This window comes from Bubalus bubalis, chromosome 20 (genome assembly GCF_019923935.1).
Source record: "Bubalus bubalis isolate 160015118507 breed Murrah chromosome 20, NDDB_SH_1, whole genome shotgun sequence".
NCBI classification, from domain to species: Eukaryota; Metazoa; Chordata; class Mammalia; order Artiodactyla; family Bovidae; genus Bubalus; species Bubalus bubalis.
This window is the reverse complement of record NC_059176.1, coordinates 24652075-24678920: the sequence shown is the minus strand read 5'-3', so window position 1 is coordinate 24678920 and position 26846 is coordinate 24652075. Positions and strand designations below refer to the sequence as shown.

General features: G+C 34.9%; 1 protein-coding gene and 1 long non-coding RNA gene across 10 annotated transcripts in view; one reads left to right on the top strand and one right to left on the bottom strand.

The window, feature by feature from the left end:
- LOC123330744 overlaps positions 1–2943 on the top strand; it is a 146690-nt gene extending 143747 nt beyond the window's left edge. Inside the window, exon 3 of the long non-coding RNA XR_006546837.1 lies at positions 2826–2943. This is a non-coding gene — a long non-coding RNA (uncharacterized LOC123330744). The remainder of the gene's footprint in view (positions 1–2825) is intronic.
- The window catches only part of RALGAPA1 (Ral GTPase activating protein catalytic subunit alpha 1), a 207800-nt gene that overhangs the window by 11265 nt on the left and 169689 nt on the right, over positions 1–26846 (bottom strand). For all 9 annotated transcript variants that reach the window (XM_025270980.3, XM_025270981.3, XM_025270983.3 and 6 more), the window contains 2 exons: positions 17515–17673; positions 16063–16190 (listed from right to left, as the gene is read on the bottom strand). In XM_025270980.3, coding sequence (XP_025126765.1) covers positions 16063–16190; positions 17515–17673 — 287 coding nt within the window. The remainder of the gene's footprint in view (positions 1–16062; positions 16191–17514; positions 17674–26846) is intronic.

The following is a 26846-nucleotide window of genomic DNA, read 5'->3' as shown; positions in this document are numbered from 1 at the left end:
CCCATGTTAATATTTTACTCTCAAAATTCATTATTCTCTCTTTTTAAAATTGCAATTCAATTGTTATTCTTCAGTTCTTTAAACTGTAGACCAGGTCTATAATCAAGACCAAGAAAAAATTTTGCGAGGAAGATAATTTAAAATGTTAATTCAGTGGGAGATCCCATAGCAAGTTGCATTTACAAGGCATTATTGACAGAAACAAAGTTAAGTCTATATTCATTATGCACGTAAGACTGTGATGTCTTTTGCCATCTAAATGATTTGAGTAATCTCTTATACTACATTTTATGTATCAAATATTCAAATAATCTTAATTCCAATTCCTTGTAATCCATTATTTTCACTTCTGGAGCTGAACTTCAAAATAATTTCACTCCTGCAATGGGGAGCAACAGGAAAAGATGCTATATTAAAATGATCAGCAGTAAGGATTTTATAGAAGGATCATGCAGACATTTTTGAGTGTTAACCTAGAAAAGTAATATAGCACTTTTAAAAGAGAGTATATGGTTATAAATGAAAGGGGATGAAACTGATGGTTCAATCTAAATAATACCACATATCTCACAACTTGTTGGAAAGTACTTTTTTCATTGGGGGAGATTCACAGCTGCCGAATTTTCTGCAGTTAATAGAGTCCTTTGATTCACAGCAGTGCCCCTTGTACAAAAAATACTGGCCTTTGTGTATTACCAGAAACTAATTTTCTATTTGGCTGAAAAGGGAAAAATGGGGTTATTGCTTCTCCCTCCTACAGAGCTTTTCATTATGCCTGATGCACTCAACTTCTAAGCTCTTCTGAGAAAAAAAATAACTGAAGAGGCAAGAGGTAGAAAAATGAGCTTGTTAGCACATTAGAAGTGAAGTATCTTGGTGGGCCCTAGAAATTCCCAGTGGTGTGTTAACTTATCACTCTATGCATGCTGGCACTGATAGTCTCCCAATTGATCACTCTCTTTTCGCACCAAAGGTGCTGCCAGGAAGCAAAGGCTGAAGGCCCACAGGAGAACAGTCTGCTATCAAAACAAGCTGTTTTTAAAAGTCTGCTTGAATGGGTAAAATGCTTCATGAAAAGTAGGGTGGAGACACCTACCTGCTTTTAAAATGCTCTACTTTCAGAGGGCCTATAAATGAAATATTTTACTTTATCTTATTATATTTAGAGTTTACACAAAAATTAGGCAGAGAGAAAGCAAATTTAGTATTTCTAAAGCAAGGAGAATACTTCCAAAGTAGTAAAATTTATTAGAACAAGAAATGAATATCTAGAGAAGATACATTTTGGGGTGTAATTCTATTTTACTATATAAAAGGTGATTCATAAAACTGAAGAAACTTCAATATATAAAACTATACAAACTGAAATTATCTAGACATAATGTATTCATTTTGTAGAAAAACCACATGTATTTAATAAAATTGCAAAAAAACATTAGAGGTAATAATGCTTACTAAACAATTTTTAAAGTCCAAGTATAGGTGGCAGAGTAAAGGAAAACAATCACTGATGGTTGAATTTAAATGAAAAACTGTAACGGTGATGTCTGCAGTTTCCTTTAGGGGGATTATTTTCAGAAAATACTGTTAGCTTAGTAACAGCAGACTACAGTAAACCACATTCTAAAAGCTAAATTCTTTCTAATTTTCCAAGTTTGCTGTAGTCAAATAAAGCACAAACAATAGTATCAGAGCAACCCAATCTACGTACTTACGTCTTTTCTTCTTTTACTTTGGAAAGCATATATTAAGGTGATATACTGAACTTGAAGTACTTAAACCATAATCCTGAGTCCACAAACAAGGAGGCTTTTGTGACTAAGATGATTATAAAGTTACAAACAGTGATGTTAGCATCTGCAATGGTAACCATAATTCCAAACAGTTAATTCCTATATGTCCTTAAAATAGGTTACCCACTTACTCCTTAAAAGGCAGCTCTCTAGGGAGGAGTTATTAGTACCTACAAATTGAGTGGCCTACACAAACCTGAGGGATAGTAATAATTCAAGCTATATTCCTACTGCAATTGTATGTTGCCATTGGCATTGAAATTACAAATGAAATGGGTGAGATGCTAAAAAGGTGATGGCATACTTACAAATTCAGAGTGAAACTTAAAGTACAAGTCTAAGTTGAATTAAGACAGTTTTTGTTGCAAATCTAAAACAACCCAAGCCAAAACTAGCTAGTAAAAAGCCATTTGATGAAGGAGACTTTTGGCTGGTAGGAATCTTTAATACAGAACTAGCCAATCAAAAGAAATAACACACAGGTGCTGCAATCACAGCAATATAATTATCCACTAATCCTCCTTTCCTTCTACTTTCTGCAAAAGCAGAAATGGGGGGAAGGAGTATTACCCATTCTAAAAATAAGAAAAAGGAACTAAATATTTTTTATAGTATAAATAGTTTAAACCCAATCTGTACTTCATTAGCACAATGTTAACATCAGTATGCATTTTAAGTAACTACTTTTGATTTTAAACTTACATGTGAAATAATAAATAATGGCCCTGTGTCACTGGATCAAGATCAGCTGTCATGAAACTAGGGTTCAATTTCAGCCCACTCCTGGAAAGAGATGCATGAATTCTTTGTGCCACATTTTAATGTGAATGTTAAAAACAGTTATTTTGACCACTGACTCAAGTCCTTGTATCAGGTTGGTGCAAAAGTGCGGTTTTTGCACTGTTGAAATTTGCTGTTTGATACTGGAACACATTCTAAATTAATGTGGTTATGTTATACATCATTTTAATTTGCAACTCTTGCTTTTCTTTTTTTTGCTGACTTATTACTTGCTGTTTACATTTATTTTAGACTATGGAAAGAATGTTAGATAAGAAGCAATTTCGAGCAATTTTCTTATTTGAGTTCAAAATCAGTCGTAAAGCAGCAGAGACAACTCACAACATCAACAACTCATTTGACCCAGGAACTGCTAACGAATGTACAGTGCCGTGGTGGTTCAAGAAGTTTTGCAAAGGAGACGTGAGGCTTGAAGATGAGGAGTGTAGTGGCTGGCCACCTGAAGTTGACAACAACCATTTGAGAGAGACCATTGAAGCTGGTCATATCACAATTACATGGGAAGTTGCGGAAGAACTCAACATCAACCATTTTATGGTCTTTTGGCATTTGAAACAAATTGGAAAAATGAAAAAGTTCGATAAGTGGGTGCCTCATGAGTTGACCAGAAATAAAAACGTTGTTTTGAAGTGCTGTATTCTCTTATTCTATGAAACAACAATGAAGCATTTCTTGATCAGACTGTGACAGGCAACAAAAAGTGGATTTTATACAACAACTGGCAATGCCCAACTTAGTGTGGTGAGACCAAGCAGCAGCTCCAAAACACTTCCCAAAGCAAAACTTGCACCAAAGAAAGTCAAGGTCACTGTTTGGTGGTCTGCTGCCCATCTGATCCACTACAGCTTTCTGAATCTCAGTGAAGCCATTCTAACTGAGAAGTATGCTCAGCAAATTGATGAGATGCACTAAAAACTGCAACAACTGCAGCTAGCACTGGTTAACAGAAAGGGCCCAATTCTCCATGACAACGCCCAAGTGCATGTCACACAACCGACACTTCTAAAGTTGACTGAATCGGGCTACTAAGTTTTGCCTCATCCGCCATATTCACCTGATCTCTCACCAGCGACCACTTCTTCAAGAATCTCTACAATTTCTTGCAGGGAAAATGCTTCCGCAACCAGCAGAATGCAGAAAATTCTTTCCAAGAGTTCATCGAATCCCAAAACAACAGATTTTTATGCTATAGGAATAAACCAACTTACTTCTCGTTACTAAATAATGTGTTGATTGTAATGGTTTTTATTTTGACTAATAAAGATCCGTTGGAGCCTAGTTATGATTTAAAATTCACGGTCAGAAACCACAATTATGTTTGCACCAACGTAATAAATAGCAAGTGTTGTCTCCATGTGGACACTTTTCAGTACCAGTTTAAGAAATATATACATGCATTCATTTGCAAGAATGCTTTGATAAAACTTGTCTTGGTACGTACAAGAGGAACTTCTGAGTTATTCTGAGAAAACTGATTTCTCATGAGAAAAAAGAGAATATGAAGAAAAGAGATGGTAAACAGTTAATTAGTGCCCCTTTTTTCAACTTTACTAATGTATAGGAAAAATAGACAAAAGGTAATTTTTTTAAAGGTAGATTTGGTTTTTAATTTTTCATTCTCCACAATAATTTTCTTAACAATACAGTGTAATGGGGGGATTTATACGTCCAATGTAATTTGTGACTAGTTTCAAAGAAATTGAAACTTGTGTGTGTATGTATGTGTGTTTATATATGTATATATGTGTGTACACATGTAGTATGTAAGAACGAATATAAAGTATAATTTTTCATAAAAAGGTGTTACGAAAATTATAAGCAGACATCAAAGGCCTATCACTGCCTAACTAATTCCTCTTAAATTCAAGTTTAATATTTTCTTTCCAAAATAAACAAAACCCCTACTGACTCCTTTTTGAGTAAAGGCAAAGTATGAAGTATCTATATCTGTGCTTGACAGCATAGCCTCAGGGATTCAAGGCCCATTCTGAAATTCCTAATGCAGTAAGCACTTGCCCACACTCGTAGGAATGTGGTTTCTTTGCTGTTTTACCAGTTAGGAATTTCGTCTGCCTTCTCTCTATAGAAAATTCCAAGAATGGTAATTGCAGGAAGAGAAAGAGTTTTGCATAGTGACTTAAATTTTTTTGTGAATACTACCTACCTTATTTACAAAGTTTGCAAGATGGTTGGTAGCTTGGTATTGACTCTGGTGGGAGTTTTCCCATCATGGAACTCAATAAATGCCACAAATCGAGGCCTCTTCCTGCTCTCCAGAGCCAGCTGTTAAGCACCAAGTGTGCCTCTCTCCTCATGCTTGTTCTTCTAACAAACTAGTGGGAGACTAATGTCTGAGGGTGGAGGCCATGCTGTTTTATCTTAATATCTCCAGCACCTAGCACAAGACCCAGTAGTACTCCTTGACTGTTTATAAACTATAGAAGGAATGAATCAAGTTGGTTTGATAATTGATTAGGAGCCTGTTGACTTCCCTGGTGGCTCAGATGGTGAAGTGTCTGCCTACAATGCAGAAGACCTGGGTTCAATCCCTGGGTTGGGAAGATCCCCTGGAGAAGGAAATGGCAACCCACTCCAGTATTTCTGCCTGGAAAATTCCATGGATGGAGGAGCCTGGTAGGCTACAATCCATGGGGTAGTGAAGAGTAGGACACAACTGAGCGACTTCACTTACGCAGAGAGCCTGCTTCCTCTAATCCCAATTAGGCTCTCCAGAGACAAACCCCCTTGGGGCAAATATAGTTGGGACCTTCCTAGGATTGAATTTAGAGACAAAGTTTGAATCTTACTTATGAGGAAGAGTTTGGTTCTATCCCTATCCTTAATCTAGCTGACTTTTTTTGAAAGAAGTGAGTAAAGCACTGTGTATACCTATGTAAGGTATAACATTAAAAGAAAGCTGATATTAACATAAAATAATTGCCCACAGAAGAAATGCTATAATGTTCAACGTAATCACAACTCATTACAATTTAGCACTGAAATAAACATTTTGTCCCACTGGTTGGGATAATTTTTTTTTTAAGAAATTAAAAATTTTTTTAATTTCTTTTTAAAGAATTTAAAAAATTTAAAAAATTCTACTTATCATCCAAGTGGCCATCTGCAGTGAAGGGAGAAAAGGAAAGAAACTGGGAATATCTCTATAGATAAAATAAAATGAAAGGTATTTTCAAAATCATTTTAGGCAGATATCCAAAACTGCTCTGTACACTCTAAGAAGAGAGGTAAAAATATCCTTGAAAAAAATCCTTGGGAATTTAAATATTTAAGGTTTTAAAAAGGCAATCTTGAGAGTACTGATCCCAAGGCATCATTTATAGAGAATATTTTAGGACAAGTCAGAACTTGAGGAAGGCTACAACAAAGATCTACCAACATTAATTTCAGGAAACTCAGCAAAATGCTTATTCAACAATAAGCTTTGCCTTGAAGGAGAATATACAGATTTGCTTAGAAAAACAAAGCTGCTGACTGACTGGTAGAGTTGGGACTAGAACCTTGGTCATTTAAGAGTCCAGTGCTTTTCTACAGACTATCTCAATGATACGAATTTTAGATGGAAAATAAAAGTATAAAAGGCATTTTAGTCAGCTCAGGGATGGCCAACACAATGACTATTAGCTTAACTTCTAAGATTGGCAATTTTCAAAAAATGTTTGTTTATATAGTTGAATCCCATATGTAGTATAGTAAAAATCTATAACATGATCTAAAAAATGAGAAAATAAACCACATTTGGCTTTTCAGTTCTAAAAGGCCATGAAATATTTTCAAACATTCTGAAGTAGTATCATTATAGGATCTTGAAAACATAATGGAAAATTAGAATTTTATTGAGATATAGTATATAGGTAGATACATTTTGTAAGTACAACTCAAGGATCTCATGACTATTATTATCAGGAGTAAAGTGGGATACTTTCCTGAAATATACAGGGCAATGAAGTATTCCGCAGACTAAAAGGCACTGCTCCTTTATAAGATAAAAGTAAGCTATATTGCTTACTTTATAAAGATCTAGTAAATTAACACTCCATTTCTTTCCTACAGCAACTAATTTCTTTAGGAAACATGGAGTCTAGTTCATATGCAGTAAAAATAAAATTCTCCTACATAAACAGCATGAATCTTAGAATTGTTAAACAGAAATTCTGAAAATCCACAACAGGTTATGACAAATAATTGTGTATGATTTTTATGATGTCTAATATTAATGAAATTCTTTAGTAGTTGATACTATCTACACCATGAAAGAAAAGCTGTGATTTGTCAGAGTAGACAAAGCTGGGCTTTAATCCATCCTTTTAACCATACTGCCAAGTCTATATTGTTTTCACTGCGTCTCAATTAGGAGACAGGCAGGACACCTGGTACTTCTTTATCTAAGTCCCATGGGCTGCCAGATGACTCAAAATCCATAACAGGTGCTAAGGCACTGTGAGGATAGTCCTATTATTGAAAGCTGGAGTTGTATAAAATTTGGACCATATATAATTGCTCATAAATCAGTCAATTATTAAATGAAAACATTAAGTAAAAAGTTGATAAACCCAATTCTATATAACAAAATTTATGTAAACACACTTAAAAAGATTAACCTTAAATAAATAGGATTAAAAATTTAAACCTACCTAAAGGTTCTGAAAATCCTTCCTGATTTAATAATCCAATAATCATTGGCAGCTTCTAAAAAGCACTAACATTATCAAATATGTATATGTTTCACTTTCATGAAAGCTGTATAAACCAAATCATCTAAAAGAAAAACTAAGTTACTTGGATTTCAAATTTAATGAAATTAAAATTTTGTACTCTCATTCTCAGTAAGATCTGCTTGAAAATATTATCACTAAGTAATAATGAGACTTTCACAGTCAACAGAGAACTGCTTCAGAACTACTAAGTATTAGAGTAAGAGTTTTTAAAATATTGAGGGAAAATTAGAAACAATCACTTGTGTGTTTTCCTTTTAGGAACAAAAATTTCAATACATTAAGTTAAGGAAATCAATGTGTTTGGAATAAATACTAAACTTGCGTTATGTCAGAAGACTGCAAAAAGGAAAAAAAATAACTAAGTGAAATTTTACAGTGTACAATTACTTAAGTGTTATCTCTACCTAAATGCGCACTAACTTAATTAAGATTCTGTTTAAATGCTATAATTATTGGGAGTACACAAAGTGATTTATTATCATGGTAAATAGTTACAGGGTTCAGCAAACCATCATTTAAGACACTGTCATAGAATCTATGATAAACAATATATTGGCTTAAACTAATGCACTATATGCCCCCAGGGAATAATAGGCTCAGAGACAGGACTTTAACATTAAAATCTACCCATTAATCTTGACTTAACTATAATCTATTCTGTAGTAAAAGGAAGAATGGGTATTCAATGAATTACTGTTTTTGAAATATTGCACTGGGTGCTCATTTACTAAAACAATTTAAGCGGATATGAGAGATGGAAAAGTAGTTAAATTTTACAGAATGTTACTAATTTTATAAAACATGCATTTGATTTTCCTTCAGTTTAGCAAGGACATCAAAATTTTAAAAATCTATAGATTGAAAAACTTTTCTTAAAATTACTCTCCCTGAACCATTGAAAGGACATGTTGCATAAATTACAATACTGCAGTATAATTTAGTCAATTTAATTTCTGCTGAAAAAAAAGAATCATCTATGGAAATATATTATGGGGTCAGGATCTTGGGGGCTGAAATAAGCTTTTAATATTTTTTTAAGTTGTACATCATTGTTTTTTTTGCATGAGAACTTCCAACTGCTTGATTAGACTGACCAGAAGAAAATGTAAAGACCTAGAGTGGTGTTTATATAAATATTACAGCATACACTGACTCACTTTTAAAAAAGATATCCAAAATAGAATTCAAGGAGAGAAAGATAATCATGAGTGACTGAAACAGGCATCACCTCATTTAACTGATAAATCTAGTATTTAACCTTAAGATTTGCGACTATTATGCATAAAATTGATTTATATTTCTGTATCAGTATAGCTTATATATATTCAGATGATATTCAGGAATTGTTAAAAGCACACAGTAAAGGAAATTAAGTCAAATTTGTCTCTAACCTTATGTGATGTATAAACTTTGGTGGTTTTAACCCACTTTCCCTTATTTTAAATTTCTATCAAGATTACAAAACATTATTTTCATTTCATTTAAACAAAAAAATATCCTAAAGGAAAACTGACTTTTGCTCTGCTATAATTTTGTGGGCTGTTAACAGGGAATTACTACAGGTGGTTGCTTAAGTATATTTATTTGCTTTCTTTTTGATAGCAGGTATGTGCTAAATAAAAATCAACACCTTTATCAAGAGAGAATAAGTAAATGTAGAAACATCAGTTCTACAACAGCTATTTTTGCTGCTTCTCTTTTTCTCAACAGCAATTAGTAAAGCAACCCCTTCCCCTCCTCCCTAGTGCCGTCAAGCTGTTCAGAGCAGTTTGCAACTCGACAATGGTACCATTGTGAATGCTCTCTGGGCTTCCTTCCCACAGAGAGTTAAATGGGCAGTTCCTGCTGCCCATGATTGGTGTCCAGTGAAATAATACTCAAGAGCCAGGTTTTATCAGCTTCACGCCAAAGAAGTGAAGCCAGGGAACCCAAGCCTTCATATCATACTGGACCATATGCCAACCCTGATGGCCCCAAAGGTTTATCACTAAGAATCAGGATCCATCATGTCCCTTGTGAAATTTCACTTCACATACCTTATGTGAAATGCAAAGCTTCACTAAAAACCGAACCTTCTTTACAATTGGCATGAACAGATGGATGGTAACAGTGGTTTGGCAAGCAAAAGTTAAGATTTAAATAGGCTGTATTCTAGTGTTTGAGAGGAAAAGCAGTTAGAAGAAAATGCAGAGATCTGTGATCCATAGTTTAATTTTAATTCCATTATTGAGTTATTAAAAATTCAATAGCCAAATCCCTTATATTTAGTAAAGGAAATTAATGGATTAAAAGCACTGCAATTCCTTCATTAAACAAGGTTAGAGTAATTTCAGCTTTACATCCTTCATTCTTTGCTCTCTGAAATCCCCAAATAGCATCTGAATCTACTACTGTTTTTTATAGTTAAAAAAAAGACTAGAATAAAACTTACACATTATGTAGTAGGTATACTTAATAATAACATAGGCACACTAGTGCATCTTTGTCATTAATATCAACAACATAAGGGTTTAATAGAGAAAAAGTTCCTTTCTAGCACAGGTCAGAAGTTAGTAAAGATACAGAAGTAGAGAAACTTCAAGTTTTGTTGTTTTTACGGAAAAGTTGGACAATCACCTGATAGTTTTCTAGTTTCTTTCTGGTGTACTATGATATAACCCAACTATCTAGATTGGACCATATGTGGACCATACCGTCATGCTGGATGTGACAAAACAGGTAAGATGCTGGTAGTGCTTTCTTTTCCTATGAGAATAGCATAAAAATACTTCATCTGTCAACAACATGTTAAAGTATAATAATATGTAAAAGCACATTTTCTGAGCTCTTGCTACATGGCAGACAGGCTGCTTAGTGCTTCATATGGATAATCTCATTTAATCCTTACAACATTCCTGAGTTTGGTACTCTTTTTACAGATTAAATAAAAATCAGACAGAAAGACAGTGACACGGTTCTGGACTCTGAAGCCCATGCTGATTTTCCAAAAGTCAGCTGCCGCACTTTAAAAAATAATTAATTTATAATTAAGGACTTAGGATAGTCTGTATTTATCAATATTATCTTTGGAGGAAATGATCTACAAAAGACAGTAGATATATAAATGTATGTAGTTTCTCAATAAACTCACTTTCTTCTAACATGAAATGGCAGCAATATTGATGGGCCTCCCTAAGAGGTTTTATACTGTTCTATCGTAATGAATGGCAAACTGCATTAGCGGAGCCAATCAATTACATTTCATTTCGTTTTGGCTCGTATACTTCTGCAACAGGTTCTTTACATTTGAGTAGCAGAACTGCAGGGATAACAAACTGTGACTAATTGAAGAATGATCATTGACTTCTGGTAATTTGTCTGATAAAGTTAAACAGAAACCCAATTCTGGCATTTACGAAAAAAGTCAAATCTAAACAGATTAGAAGAAATCAAATGATATTGGTTTGGTAGGGAAGAATATTAAATCTAGGAGGAAAGTGTTTTTTTTAAAGATAACCATTTAGTTTCATAATATCTCTTATAATGTATATTTCAGAATATTACATATGTATTATACACATACATACATAAAAATCTCAAAATATAAATGGCAAGGATTATAACAGACATGCTCCATTCCACCTACTCAAATCTCGCCTTTGAGGCCCAGATTTTCTACACATTCTTCCTTAGTTTTCTGACTCCAAAGTAATGATTTTTTCTTCAGGACTCCCAAAGCATTTTATCTACAACCTGATCGTGACACATTTTACCTTGTGTAATTTTTAGTGTAAATATATATTCTCTCTATTAAATTATAAACTTTATAAGCGATTACTATCTGATTTGTCTTTGCATTTCTCTCAAAATATTTACCATTACTATGTAAGTGATCAATAAATATTTTTGATAGAAGAAAAACAGTATAGTTCTATCTTCTTACCTGGTGGTGGTTAAACTAATTATTCATCATATTTAAGACTAATAAAACTTTTTTCAAATTATATCTTGGAGTAAGAAAGGCTAAGAAGAAAACTTAACTAAGACATGGGAGATGGTTAATTTTATGTCAACTTGGCTAGGCCATGGTACCCAGTTTTTGGTTAAATACCAGCTTAGATGTTGCTCTGAAGGTAATTTTTAGGTGTGATTACTATCTCTACCATAACTCCCACAGATTTCAGACTTGCCAGTACCCACAACCATGTGAGTCAATTCCTTAAAATCAACCTCTCTCTATATATATACTTAAGAACACGCATCCTACTGATTGCTTCTCTGAGAACCCAAATACAATATGATTATATACTGTAACTTGTGAAAATTTTCTATGTATAATAGGTCTCACATTAAAGAAAAATAGGATGTATATAATATCAACATATTTAACATTTATACACAGTCATAATGTCTTTGGAATCAAAACAAATAATTTAAAATTTTTATTTAAGAAAAAGCCATGATATGACTTTTGATCATGAAATTGAGGTTTCAGAATTATATTCTTACAAAAAAGTCAAGAACTAAAAAAACCCCAAACCCCATACCAAAACACAAATACACTCTCTTTCAACAGGTAACTACTAAATGATGGCTAAACATCAACCTAAAATAGTCCTCAGGTCCAGTGGTTACCCAGAATGTGCCTACTCTTCCTCCCCAGTGATGCACTTCAATTCTAACTGCATGATCAAACCAACAAATTGAGCTCGAGACAAAAAAAAAACAAAAACCTAGCTGAGAAAGTCAGAAGTTGTAAGGAAATGCTTTTCAAGTACAAGTAATGCAAGAAATGACAAGTGAAGTGAAGGAGAGGTTTCAAAGCTTGAAAGACAGTCATCAATACTGACAGATTACTGTAATTCTGGCTGCCAGCATGATCGATTTGGGCAGCATATGACAATCAATATTGTCCTCATTTAGTGAGCAGCATTAGATTCATAGATACAGAAGATGTTCCTAGGATAAAATTTAAGCTGTATTTAATGATCATAAATAGCACAATTTATGCTGTGGAATCTTAGTGGGTACTTTTATTGGGCATAAAATAACTGACACAGCAGTTCAATTATCCAAATATAATTGAGTTTATTACATATTCTTTTACTCCATTTCTCTTATGAGGATTAAAATAGAACCTGATGGTTTTCAAAGCCTATTGCAATCTCAAATTTTTATTGTAATTTCTCATAAGCTTTATTGATCTGTTTTAGAATACATGATTTTTTTCCTTAATGTGAGCTTATCTGAATTTGTCAAAACTACATATTTAAAATTTTATTATTTCTGAAATATTCCCTATTTAAAATGAAAGGAGATCTATATTTTAGTATCTTAAAATGAAACCATCTAGTTGTAATTTATTATGTAAACTTTCGCTTAAAAATCAAGTAATCTACCTATATTGTCAATTCCCTCAATATTTAAAATTAATATACACCTTTGTGAAAAGAGAATATAGTTCTTCAGATTAGCAAAGGCTAAGAGTATCTCTACAATATACTTAAATAGTATGGGGAAACAACTTCTATACAGCTTCTAAATTCAAGCTTCCAAGTCAAGAAAAACCTGTTTGATCTGATTTAATATTTTTACTGATTGTTGCTGAAGTGGTTTTCCTGATAGAAGTTCCTCACATCTGCTGGGTAAAGTGTTCATATTTACTGTTTTCATCTTAAATTCTCTCTCTTCATCTTAGAATTTTCTCCAGTGTAGTATCTATTAATGTCTCAGCAAGATTAACTATAAGAACTTCATGAAACAAGCCTGAAAATCCAATTCAGTCAATTAACCTACCAACCAACCAAATATAAAAACCCAATTAGGCAATTCCTTGCTGTTGGGTAGAGTTGTTTTATATTGACTGTAATCTTTACACATAACAGAATTAATCACGGCACAAAATAATGTACCTTATTTCATTTACTAGGCACATCTAAAATTCATTATCTCATTTATTCTTTGCCACAATTCTGAGATGGTTATTAGCATGTTTTTTATTAAAGATGAAGAAAGTTAGGGTTAGAGATTCTGGGACTTGACTATGATCACAAGGCAGACCTCAGGTTAAAATCAATGTTTCTAACTGCAAATCCAGATATTATACCTCTAGTGTAACATGCAAATGGGAAATAGTCCTCAAGAGGTGCAGGTAAAGGAAATTAAGCCATATCCTCACTTTTCATTGGTATACTTGAACTACTTGGTAAGATGTGCATCTTACATGCTGTTTGTCTCTCAGGCCAGAAACAGTTTGTGTTAGTTCAATAAATTGAGTTCCTATTGACACAAGAGGCAAGTAGAGGTTTGTATTACACTCTGATCGCACTCTCATCACTTTCCCAAAAGATTTAAGGCATTCTTAAAAGCTTTTGCACAACGAAGGAAACTATAAGCAAGGTGAAAAGCCAGCCCTCAGAATAGGAGAAAATAATAGCAAATGAAACAACTGACAAAGAATTAATCTCCAAAATACAACACACATTTCTCCAAAGAAGACATATGGATGGCCAATAAACACACGAAAAGATGCTCAACACTGTTCATTATTAGAGAAATGCAAATCAAAACCACACTGAGGTATCACCATATACCAGTCAGAATGGCCATCATCAAAAAGTCTACAAACAATAAATGCTAGAGAGGGTATGGAGAAAAGGGAACCCTCTTACACTCTTGGTGGGAATGCAAACTGGTATAGCCACTATGGAGAACAGTGTGGAGATTCCTTAAAAACGGAACGAACTGCCATAGGATCCAGCAATCCCACTGCTGGGCATATACCCTGAGGAAACCAGAACTGAAAGATACACATGCACCCCAATGTTCACTGCAGCACTATTTACAATAGCCAGGGCATGGAAGCAACCTAGATGTCCATCAGGAGATGAACGGATAAGGAAGTTGTGGTACATATACATAATGGAATATCACTAGGCTATAAAAAGGAACACATCTAATGAAGTGGACAAACCTGGAGTCTATTATAGAATGAAGTAAGTCAGAAAGAGAAAGGCAAATACTGTATATTAACACATATATATGGAATTTAGAAAGATGGCACCACCGTCCCTACATGTAGCACAGCAAAGGAGACGCACACTTTGGGACTCCGTGGGAGAAGGTGAGGGTGGTATGATTTGAGAGAATAGCGCTGAAACATGTATATTGTAAAACATATGTAAAACAGACGACCAGTCCAAGTTTGAAGCGTGAAGAAGGCTACCCGAAGCTGGTGCTCTGGGACAACCCAGAGGGATAGGGAGGGGAGAAAAGGGAGAGAGGGGTTCAAGATAGGGGGACACATGTATACCTGTGTTTGATTCATGTCAATGGATGGCAAAAACCATCACAATACTGTAAAATAATTATCCTCAAATCAAAATTATAAAAAAAAAAGGCATTCTTTCTACTGTGTCTTAAATGAAATGATGGAAAACACTAACCTCAGGATGAACATCAGGATCAGGGGAACTATCAAGAGGCAAAGGTCACAAAGACATCAATTGCAGTAGAGCTGACAATGTGGACAAAATTAGTTTATGCATAATAAGCTTTCTAGATATTCAGGAAATAATAAACTGAATCTATACATTTCATAACAATGACCACTTCAAATCTGAGTTTTCAACTAGAAGTAAATGAAGATGTAACCACTACAAATAAGAAATGCTATGTAAATGTCACTAAGCTTAATTAATCAATGTAACACATCAGAATCTACCTATAATTCTATTCCACACCGCCAGAATACATGAGAAATTACATAGAAATCAGGTTACTTAAGTCAATGTTTCTTAAAAGAAGAAAACATATGCTGCAGACTTATGATACATCTATTTCATGTGCAATAGGATATTTTAAAAAGCCTTCCTTGTAAAGCTTAACATCTACAGTTTATTATGTAGAAGAGAAATAAGTGTAATGTTTTTAATCATATAGAAAAAGTATATGAAGACACAAATCCACTTTATGAAGGAGTAACGAAAACAATTTGACGTTTAAAACTGTGTGCCTATTTCGTCCCAGGCAGTGCTCTAAGAGTTTTACACATATTGACTAATTCAGTTCTCATAACACTATAGGCTAGATATTATTATCATTCTTCATTTTATGGATAAGAAAATGAGGCTGAGAAGTTAAATAACTTGCCCAAAGCTGCAGAACTAAGGAAGAGGTGACCAATATTTGAGGCCAGGCAATCTGGATCCAGAAGTCATGTTCTAAAACACTCCATGTCCTCTCATACTTCCATGTTTCTGTTTATGTTGTTCCCTCTGCCTGGAATACTCTTCTTAATCTCATCTACCTGATTAACTCATTTATCATTCAAGATTGGGTCAATCCTTATATTCTCAGAAGTGTTTGCTGATACCACCATCCCTTCCAGCTGAGAGGCCCCTTGTTATAATAACTTGCAGAACATTCTGTGCATAACTCTTATTACAGTATAGATACTGAAAACAATATATTTCCTCAACTAGACTGAGTACTTTGCAATGACTGTTTTGGTTATCTCCGCACATCCAGATTAGCAGACCACCTAGTATATAATGGGGCTCTAATTAATTAACCAAAAGACAAGTACTGACTACAACTGTATAAAAGAAAATACCATAACTGTTTAAACACTGGGGAGGAAAACTCCATCATCTATATGTCAATAAACAAGAACTCCATAGGTCTTAGCACATTAAAAGAAATTACCTTGGAAAGTAGAAAACAACTGTTAAACCAACTGTTAAAAAGGATACAAGTTTTGATACAATGGAATCAGTGATTTCAGAGCACGGCTTGCATTTATAGCTGTTGCTCGAACCATAATAGGTAGGACCTTTCCATTCACAATAGCACCATCAAAGAGTGGACCAAAGAAGGGAACCTGATTGAGAAATTAGAATAATTTAACAATTCAAACTGGAAAAAGGCTGTAAATAACAACGATCAAAACAGTTTGCATATAAAACAATCTTTCTGCTTCCTCTTTAGTTCTTCCTTTAGTAGAAATGCTATTCAAATTTTCTGCCAAGATGGGTCATTCATACTAGGACAACAAACAAAACAAAAAATGCCAAAGGTCTACAGGGGTTCCATTCAAAAGAATTATGTGCTTCATGTAACTGATTAAACAACTTATACTACCTGCCAATTTTCCAATTTTTGTAGTCTCAATTGTATACAAAAATCCAACACTTCAAGTTACTTTATAATTTTCATGCAATGCCAGCTTTACCAATGAACCCAAAACACTATTTTTTTTATTATATGGTTTATTAGAAAAAGATCTGGCACTATTATCAAATGACTGATATTTTCACAAGTATTCCATTTCAATATGGCTAGTACAAATAGCAGCTAAAGGCAAAGACATGAGCTATGGATAATACAATAAATATTGTATGTTTTGTGGCCACATATTGTCTCTGTTGTGTATTCTTCAATTTTTCAAATGAGAAAAACCCATTAAAAATGTAACATTCTTAGCTTGTGGGTTATACGAAAACAACAGGAAACGGGCCATCATTTGCTGACCTCTGATTAGATGAATCCTAAAAAAAATCTGGCCATAAGCATTGTTTCACACATGGGAAACAATCCATTTCAAGAAGATTCATGATCAACAGTCAAAAACTAGTTTTTCCATAACAAAATGTCCTCAAAAAAAAAAACAAAACACAAAAAACCAAAAAACAAACACCAAAATACTGCCAAACTTTTATATTCTTTGAAAGAAAATACTTCTGCAGGTGTTTCAGCCGTATAAGACATTCAACTACAACTACTTGCTTTTTTAAAACTTTGTAGAATTCTCATGTATTAAGTGACATAACTAATCATGTAACCTTAACAAAATACATCAACTAAAAATATAGGAATCATACTGTTCTAAAAGGGAATGATTGATTACCTTGTGTTTTAGGAAACTCTAAATTGTCCTGTTAATAAAGTTAAGTCTTTTTGTGAGGTTAGTGTAAAGGAACTTCCACTCTGGCGCTACCAAGCCTTGTCCCATTCAAGTAGTTTCTATCTGTTTTTCCTGTTTTAGCTTGTTCTGAACTAGACTTGGACAATTCACATAGCTACTTGAGTCTGTGTCTCATCTCCTCTCAATTTTTACATAGCCTAATTCATCTGAGAGAAAGAAACTCACAAATCCACATAGAACTCAAAATATTTTATTAAAATGTAAGAAAAAGAATTCTTACCTCTGGTTTTTTCATTATTTGGATACTGAACATGTGGTTTTTCATCGGGTATATTACAATAAGGACATCACCAAATTCTGTAGGAATAATTCCTCTCCTGTAGTCTCTAGTATGCTCTGACCAAACAATGTGCACTTCATCATTTCCTAAATGTCTCAACTGGAAAACCAAGAAAATAGTTCTTAGTGCTGGAGAAAAGCCCTGTGAATATTGTCATACAGCTACTGACAACATACTAGAAAAAGATTAAAAGGGAAAGAAATTTTAAAAATATTTTTAAAACTTCATTTGACCATTTTTCACAACATGCAAAACACAAACACTCAAAAAGATGTTAGAAGATGCTGCAGAAGACCAGATAATTTTCAACTGTCTACAGTCAATGGGAAACAGAGAAATTAGATTAAAAAAGATTCACATACAGTCCACTCTTCTTAACCAGCAATTGCACCAATTTTCCACTACCAAACCTTTTCAAAAATTGTTTACAAGAGTGTTTTAAAAAGTGACTGATTTAAGACTGTTCTTTTTTTCTGACCACTCTTTGGAAGTGCTTATGACTGAAAGTGAAAGGGACTAAAGGAGGCAACAGGAAGAGAAGTAAAAGAAGTAAATAATTCATAAATTACCTTTGGAGTAAGAGAAAGATGATTATACTTGGCTTAACACATTTATTTCCAGGTTTTCTTTGCCTATGAAATTTTGCCTATGAAGGTGTTCTTGGCAATCAGACATTGTGTTCATTAAAATTATAAAAAGTATCTAAAAGTTAGAGTTCTATTAAGTTATTAGAAAAATTAACTTAATATCCATCAGTACTGAGTTTTCTTCAAGGAAATATGTTTAAACATGTATTTTAATATACAGTTTGGTTATCTTGGTAAATTTATTGATTCTGCCACTGCAAACATTTGAGTCCATTATTGGTGCCTAACTCACGGGTTTTTCTATTACCTTCAGATAACTTGAGATACTGTAGACAGAAATGTGTGCATGAGAAAATTAGGATAAGTGTTGTCAATATTATTAATATGAGCTAAAATATAGGCAATTTCTGTTTTTGAAATAGCGATTTATTTTGGCTTGCTTACTACACGGCAGGATTACAAACGGTGATTCAAACAAAGAAAGGAATTAAGTCCAGTTAATAAAAGGTTCTCTTCTGTCATCCTTTAACCCTGGAGTTCTTAATCTGGGTTCAAGGGCATCTATGTATTCTGCAAATTCTATGTATTTTTCTGAGAAGAGTCTATCATACAGGACTAGGTAACACAAAAAAACCCAGGAACCAATGTTATAGTGGTTCTTACAAGTCCCCAACACCAATCTATCTAGAAAATCCTAACCACTATGAATAAAATTAAGTATGTGAAAACACAAGGTAAATCCCTGAACTTTAAAATTTATATTCCTAAGTAAGAAATGTCCTCTCTTCTTTGACGGATTATAAGATAGTGCCAGCAATTACCCTAAAGACAGTGCCTAGCTAAATCTATAGAGCAGGATCTATTATTTTAGAAATATAAAGAATTTTATTTTCTTTTAAAGACTTTTTTTTTAGGTTTAAGTGGATTAAAGTTTCTTTTGGAAAACATAAATGTGCTTATTGCCCTAAATACACGATGATAGACCTCAAACATCAAAACAATGTTCAAGTTTTAATTATCATTATTTACAACAAACACACACACACACACCTTGAATGATATAAATGCACAGCTTGGGCTTTGTGACATTTTTAAAAACCAAAAAAGATTACACAACTCAGAAAAGCTATGGCTCTATAATTTCATTTTTTAATCAAAATACTTTAAAAATATCCTTCCTATACAGCCATCCCCATGTGTCAGCTTCCCTAATAGGTTTATGTTAACTGAATACAAAAGAAATGTGAAATAAATTTAACCAGGAGGGATGATCCAATCTAATTTTGATACATTAATGTCATATGCTGTACATGTTACAATAGCAGCCAGATCTAATACTAAGCTCCAGGCTATACTGAGATTTCCAAATGGCAGATTGTTCTAAGTGATATCAAGTATAATTGAAGTAATAAACGATAGTAAAAGCTGAGCACACTGTCAGGAAGAATTTAAGTATTTACTTTTTAAAATTAAATGAGTTAGGTTAGGAAAGACAAGACAACTGAAATAATGCAGGTCTCAATTTACAGAAAATTCCTTTTATTTATCTGCTACATTAACCCTTGAACTCTTGCCAAAGCTATCTATAATTTCTAGTGCCCACTTATCTAAAGAAATGAGAGAAAAGGGCAACTGTAGTTTTATTTTATAATGACAGTTTGTCTTCAAATATCTACCACAGAGTATTAAAAGTCTGTTATGGAAGTTTAACAGAAAAGAATAATATATTTTTACAAAAATACTGTAATGCAGATATTTGTGGCATCAGATCAGATCAGATCAGATCAGTCGCTCAGTCATGTCTGACTCTTTGCGACCCCATGAATCGCAGCACGCCAGGCCTCCCTGTCCATCACCAACTCCCGGAGTTCACTCAGACTCACGTCCATCGAGTCCGTGATTCCATCCAGCCATCTCATCCTCTGTCGTCCCCTTCTCCTCCTGCCCCCAATCCCTCCCAGCATCAGAGTCTTTTCCAATGAGTCAACTCTTCGCATGAGGTGGCCAAAGTACTGGTGTTTCAGCTTTAGCATCATTCCTTCCAAAGAAATCCCAGGGCTGATTGCCTTCAGAATGGACTGGTTGGATCTCCTTGCAGTCCAAGGGACTCTCAAGAGTCTTCTCCAACACCACAGTTCAAAAGCATCAATTCTTCGGCGCTCAGCTTTCTTCACAGTCCAACTCTCCCATCCATATATGACCACAGGTAAAAACCATAGCCTTGACTAGACGAACCTTTGTTGGCAAAGTAATGCCTCTGCTTTTGAATATGCTATCTAGGTTGGTCATAACCTTCCTTCCAAGGAGTAAGCATCTTTTAATTTCATGGCTGCAGTCACCATCTGTAGTGATTTTGGAGCCCAGAAAAATAAAGTCTGCCACTGTTTCCACTGTTTCCCCATCTATTACCCATTAAGTGGTGGGACCAGATGCCATGATCTTTGTTTTCTGAATGTTGAGCTTTAAGCCAACTTTTTCACTCTCCACTTTCACTTTCATCAAGAGGCTTTTGAGTTCCTCTTCACTTGTGGCATAGAACCATGCATATAACAAAGTCATTCAGAACATACTGAATCATTTTAACGAAAATCTTCAAGTACATCCCTTATCATTTATATCCAAATGCTAAAAAAGTAATTATTTTATGCTGTTATGTTGAGGCATGTTTTTATATCTTTGTCTTTAAAAACCTGTTATATAAAATTAACTAAATTACTAATTATTATATAATAATTAAACAAATGGAGAAATTGCTAATCACTACCGTGTATCTTGGAGTTTTTCAAGACTACTGAATGTAAGAATTTTGAGTGGTTAACAGTTAATGGAAAATTCCAGAGTGTGTTTGACATTTGACATAAATATTTTATATAGTATTTTATATTTTAAATTATTTTATCCATACCTTATCTTATAAGGATTTAAAGGATTGTGTGTTATGTACTGGCTTTTCTCTGGGCTTCCAAGGTGGCATAGTGGTAAAGAATCTGCCCGCCAATGCAGGAGACACAGGAGACTTGGGTTCGATCCCTGGAGGAGGAAATGGCAACCCATTCCGGTATTCTTGCCAGGAAAATCCCATGGACAGAGGAGCTTGTCCGTGGGGTCACAAAGAATCAGACATGACTTTAGTGACTGAACATGCATGTAATTATGTATACTGAGAAAGTTTTTCTATATACTGAAAACTCACAAAGGAATTCCTACCTGTGTATTTTTGTACCCAGATGCCAATCACTTCTGAAATAGAGTATAAGAATTCTATATATGGGATAGGTCTGTTAAAATGACTGACAAGCAAAATACTCTTCCAAATTCACTTTGACTGCCATTGAAGTCATACTGGAATTCAAGGTATATAACATAAGCTGCAGATTATCATTATCAATTTATGAAGACAAAATGGTTAACTTTACCAACATTCATTTTCCTGGATTATTATCTCAGTTTATTGATATTTCTACTAAATTTTGGTGTGTGGAAAAGAACAATATCAAATGTGGAATGTGCTCAGTTACTCAGTTGTGTCCGACTCTTTGTGACCCATGGACTCCTCTATCCATGGAATTTTCCAGGCAAGGATACTGGAGTGGGTTGCCATTTCCTGCTCCAGGGGATCTTCCAGAGGGATCAAACCCGAGTTTCTTATATTTACTGTACTGGCAGGCAGATTCTTTACCACTAGTGCCACCTGTGGAAGAGAAGATAATATCTACATATGCTCTAATACAACCAGAGGCTACTTCCTTTGTTCTGTACACTCAATTATTCTCTGCAGTTTTACAACACTGGCTTAAATGGAAGCTGTAGTCAATTCAAACCCTTAAGACTTTTTCTTAGAAACTTTAAGTGGGTACAACTGACTATTAGAACTACAGCTCTTAATAAATTTTATTTTACCAGGTTCTGATTATCTTTAAGCCTATCAAGGTCTTTTGTTAGCATGATTATTCTATTCAACATGTTGGCTCTGACTTTTCTAGATTTGGGTTATCTTTAAAATCAAAATTTTGTGTCTTTATTTAGATTTTGGATAAAAATGTCAAAAGGGACAGATCTGGGTAGGAGCCTTATAGCAAGTTATTACAGATGTCCTTCTTAGTTAAATAAATATCCAACAGTTACTAAATGTTTTCTATTCTAAGTGCTCTGTGATAATTTAATGTTCACAACAACGTTATAAGGTAAGTCTAACTATTATTAACCTTATTTTTATAGGTGAGGAATTGAAGCTTAAAGAGCCAGGACTGAAACCCAAGCAGGTTAGTTTCAGAAACCACACTTTAACTACCTCTATACATTACCTCTGATTAAATAATTAATTTATGTCTCTAGATATAATTACACAATCGGTCAAGAATATACTTATTGAACTATTATTAAGACCACATTTCTTCAACCTGTCCACAACAAACGACTTAGTTAAATGCTTTATACTGTCTATTGCCTTCCCTGATGTAGTAATCCTATTAAAACAAATTAAGTTACTTTGATGTGATTTGTTATGGTGAACTCATGCTAGCTCCTAGTGATCACTACTTCATTACCTAAGTGCTCACAAACCATCTGTTTAATAATCCTATTTTGCCAGGCATTGACATGAAGCTCATGAATGTTAGTAATTTTTGTACTTGGTGGCCTGTTCCATGTCCTTTATGAAAATCAGATGTTTGCCTATCAACAACAGTGTTTCTCATTTTCCATGATTATCAGGAGAGATTCCAGAGTTAATTCTAGATTTCCTCGGTGAAAATCATTCATTTGATGCTGGAGACTAAAATTCAGGTAATGTAACTGTATCATCTCTTTTACAAAATCAACGTATCCCCTGATGTCCCTATTTCTATTAAAAGCACGTAACAACTAATTCGGAGAAGGCAATGGCACCCCACTCCGGTACTCTTGCCTGGAAAATCCCATGGACGGAGGAGCCTGGTAGGCTGCAGTCCATGGGGTCGCTAAGAGTCGGACATGACTGAGAGACTTCACTTTCACTTTTCACTTCCATGCATTGGAGAAGGAAATGGCAACCCACTCCAGTGTTCTTGCCTGGAGAATCCCAGGGACGGGGGAGCCTGGTGGGCTGCCGTCTATGGGGTCACACAGAGTCGGACACGACTGAAGTGACTTAGCAGCAGCAACAACTAATTATCATCACTTAGGGTCAAAACCCGAAAGTCTTCAATTTCCGTTTTCCTTATAGTATCTCTGGGCTTCTCTGGCGGCTCAGATGGTAAAGAATTGGCCTGCAATGCGGGAAACCCGGGTTCAATCCCTGTGTCGGGAAGATCCCTTGGAGAAGGGAATGGCAACCAACTCCAGTATTCTCACCTGGAGAATCCCATGAATAGAGGAACTTGGCGGGCTACAGTCCATGGGGTCACAAAGGGTCCGACACAACTGAGCAACTACACTTATAGTTATCTCTAACGAGCTCATAAAAAAATTTAAAAAGTATTATATTCCATTTTTGTACTTTCTTTCCTAATGCCTCTACTGTTGCTCTACATAAGATGTAGTCATCCTAACAGCTGGACTAGTTCTGGAGTTCTTAAAAGGCCTTCCCTCTTTCTTTCCTATCTACCTTCTTTCAAACATTGGCAAATATTGAGAGCCAAGTGCACTGTGAAAATGTTAAGTCGCTCAGTAGTGTCCCACTCTTTGTGACCCCATGGACTGTAGCCCACCAGATTCTCCTGTCCATGGAATTCTCCAGCCAAGAATACTGGAGTGGGAAGCCATTCCCTTCTCCAACGACAGAACTTGGGTCTCCTACATTGGCAGGCAGATTCTTCACTGTCTGAGCCACCAGGGAAGTACTGTACCAGCTACTGGAGATTCAATGGTGAGGAAAAACAAGCGTGTTTTCTTTTCTCACAAAGCTTTAAGTCCAGTGGAGTGAAAGTAAAAAACTATTCAATTAATGAATAATTAACAGTATAGACAATGATATAAATATACTTCTCTGAATGCAAATAACAAAGACAACTGAACTATAATGGCATTTGAAGAATGCATAGAAGATAATTAAGTTAAGGCAGTTATTTCAGGGGATTAGTGGTAGATGTGTTGAAATTGAAACTGAGTTAGTACTCACTGTCCCAAGCCCATCATTCTTTGCCCCTCATCTTCATATGTAGCAAAACATAAACTATCATATACTCTTCAACCATGTGAAAAAATATACTCTCATACATTTTCATAACTCACTTGCTGTCTGGATCATTCATTCCTAGTAATTAGGAAAAGCTTCTTGAAGGAATAGGAACAGCATCTAGTATTATAATACTTTAGCAGAGTGGACACTTGATAAATATACTATTAAAGAGATATACCATAGTACTTAGCAATTTTTTTTCTTTTATTACATAGTGTACAGCATAAAAATAAAATCACCTGCACTGATGGCTTTACGACTTCCCTGGTGGCTCAGATGGTGAAGGGTCTGCCTACAATGTGGGAGACCAGGGTTCAATCCCTGGGTCGGGAAGATCCCCCTGGAGAAGGAAATGGCAACCCACTCCAGTATTCTTGCCTGGAAAATCCCGTGGATGGAGGAGCCTTGTTGGCTATTGTCCATGGGGTCGCAAAGAGTTGGACATGACTGAGTGACTTCACTTCATGGCTTTACTTAAATACACTATTTAGATGGTGGTAAGTGCTTAAAAATATAAAATAGGGTAATGTGGTAGTGTTACTGGGTAGAGAGGGCTTCCTTAGCTCAGATGGTCTGGAAAGATCTCTTTGAGGAAATGTCATGTGAGTCTGAGAATAGAACAATGCAGATGAGAAAGCATATGTGTGTGTGTGTGTGTGTGTGTGTGTGACTGTATGTGTGTGTGTTAGTTGCTGTGTGTGTGTGTGTAAGTTGCTCAGTCGTGCCCAACTCTTTTCCACTCCATGGACTGCAGGTCACCGGGCTCCTTTGTCCATGGAATTCTCCAGGCACGTATACTGGAGTGGGCTGCCATTCCCTCCTCCGGGGAGAAAGCCTGATGAGGTGGCAAAAGAGCATTTCAAATGGAAAGAAACAGTAAGTGAAAAGCCCGAGTTAGGAATGAGCTCGATGTGACGGCAGGTTAGAATGATAGCCAGTGAGGCCAGGTTCAGGTAAAGGAAAAGGAAAGTGACAAGAGATGAGATTGAAGAAGTAGACAGGCAAATAGCCACATCTTGTAGGGCATGGAAGGCCATGGTAAGGAATTAGTTTAATCTATGTGCAATGAGAAGCCACTGCTATACCATCCAAATTAAACCAGCCACAGTGATAAGATAAATTTACTCTGAACCATTTCTATTTCCTGGTTTCTCTATCTTTGATTCTTATCATCAGGAGTATATTTATAGAAACTGGGTTAAAGGTGTTAGTCATTCAGTTGTGTCCAACTCTTTGCGACCCTGTGGACTGTAGCCTGCCAGGCTTCTCTGTCCATGGAATTTTCCAGACAAGAATACTGGAGTGGGCTGCATTTCCTTCTCCAGGGGGGATCTTCCTGACCCAGGGATGGAACCTGCATCTCCTGCACTGCAGGCAGATTCTTTACCACTGAGCCACCTGGGGTTAAAGGTAGAGTTTATTATATTAAAATTATTTTATATAATGTGACTAAATTTGGGGCTAAAATGATGTATATAATTCCAAAGAATTATTAACTATTACGTTAACTACACTTTTACTAACACAATGAAAAAAATTTTATTATTCCTTCAATTTGTTTTTCATTTTCCAGACTATTCTAGAATATAGTTCTTTGGAAAATGAAGTATCTTAATTCTATTTCTAGATAAAATTCAGAAAAATGGATTTAAAGTTAAAATCAGACCAAGCAGTTCGATAAAGCTCATTTACTTGCGAAACTATTGTGACCAAATGTCAAAACAGAAAACGAACGGCTGTCCAAGACACTAACAGTGTTTCAGAGGGAACTGACTTAAATAAAGTGCTTCTTTCCTCTCTTTTGGGGGGTCCAGGAAATGAAAGATAGGCTAGAGAGTCCAACTAAGTAGGTTACAATTATCTCAACTTGATCTTCGTCAAATTCCTAAAAGGGTGATTCAGCTACCTATGAAGCAGAGTATCAGCAAGTGGCTAGAACAAGGAGACAGAGGAAATGAGACAAGCTCCTGTGAACACTTTATACCAATGCTTGCAGCACTTTTGATTTTTAGGGGTGAATAAACTCAGTTAAGTGGAAATTATTTTTAACCATTTTCCGTCAATCTTCCTCAGGTAGAGATAATTTACAGAACAGAAGGTTGGACTGGAGTTACATCAAGATTCTTAATATGGTGGTGTAATATTTCTAAGAGAGACTACTTTGTAGACTGAATGCTTGGTTAATTTGTTTAAAAAAAAAAAAAAAAGTATAGTTAGTCCATGTTGTAAAAATTCTGTTGCTATCATTTTGATCCTTGAAAAAGCCTTTCTTGTCAAGAAATAAACAGCTACATTTACCTCTATTTAACAAAGATATTTACCTCTAATTCTAAGAACCTAAAATGCTCAAAAATAATTTACAGAACTACCACATGATAGTTTAAATAAAAAGTAAAAACTAAAATTAGTTTCTATAAAATAGATATAAATGATTTTCTCCTATCAAGTTTAAAACAAAGAACCAGAGTCATAAATAATTCTACCTCGCCAGAGGCACAGCTATTTCTTTATACTGACTGTCGAGTATC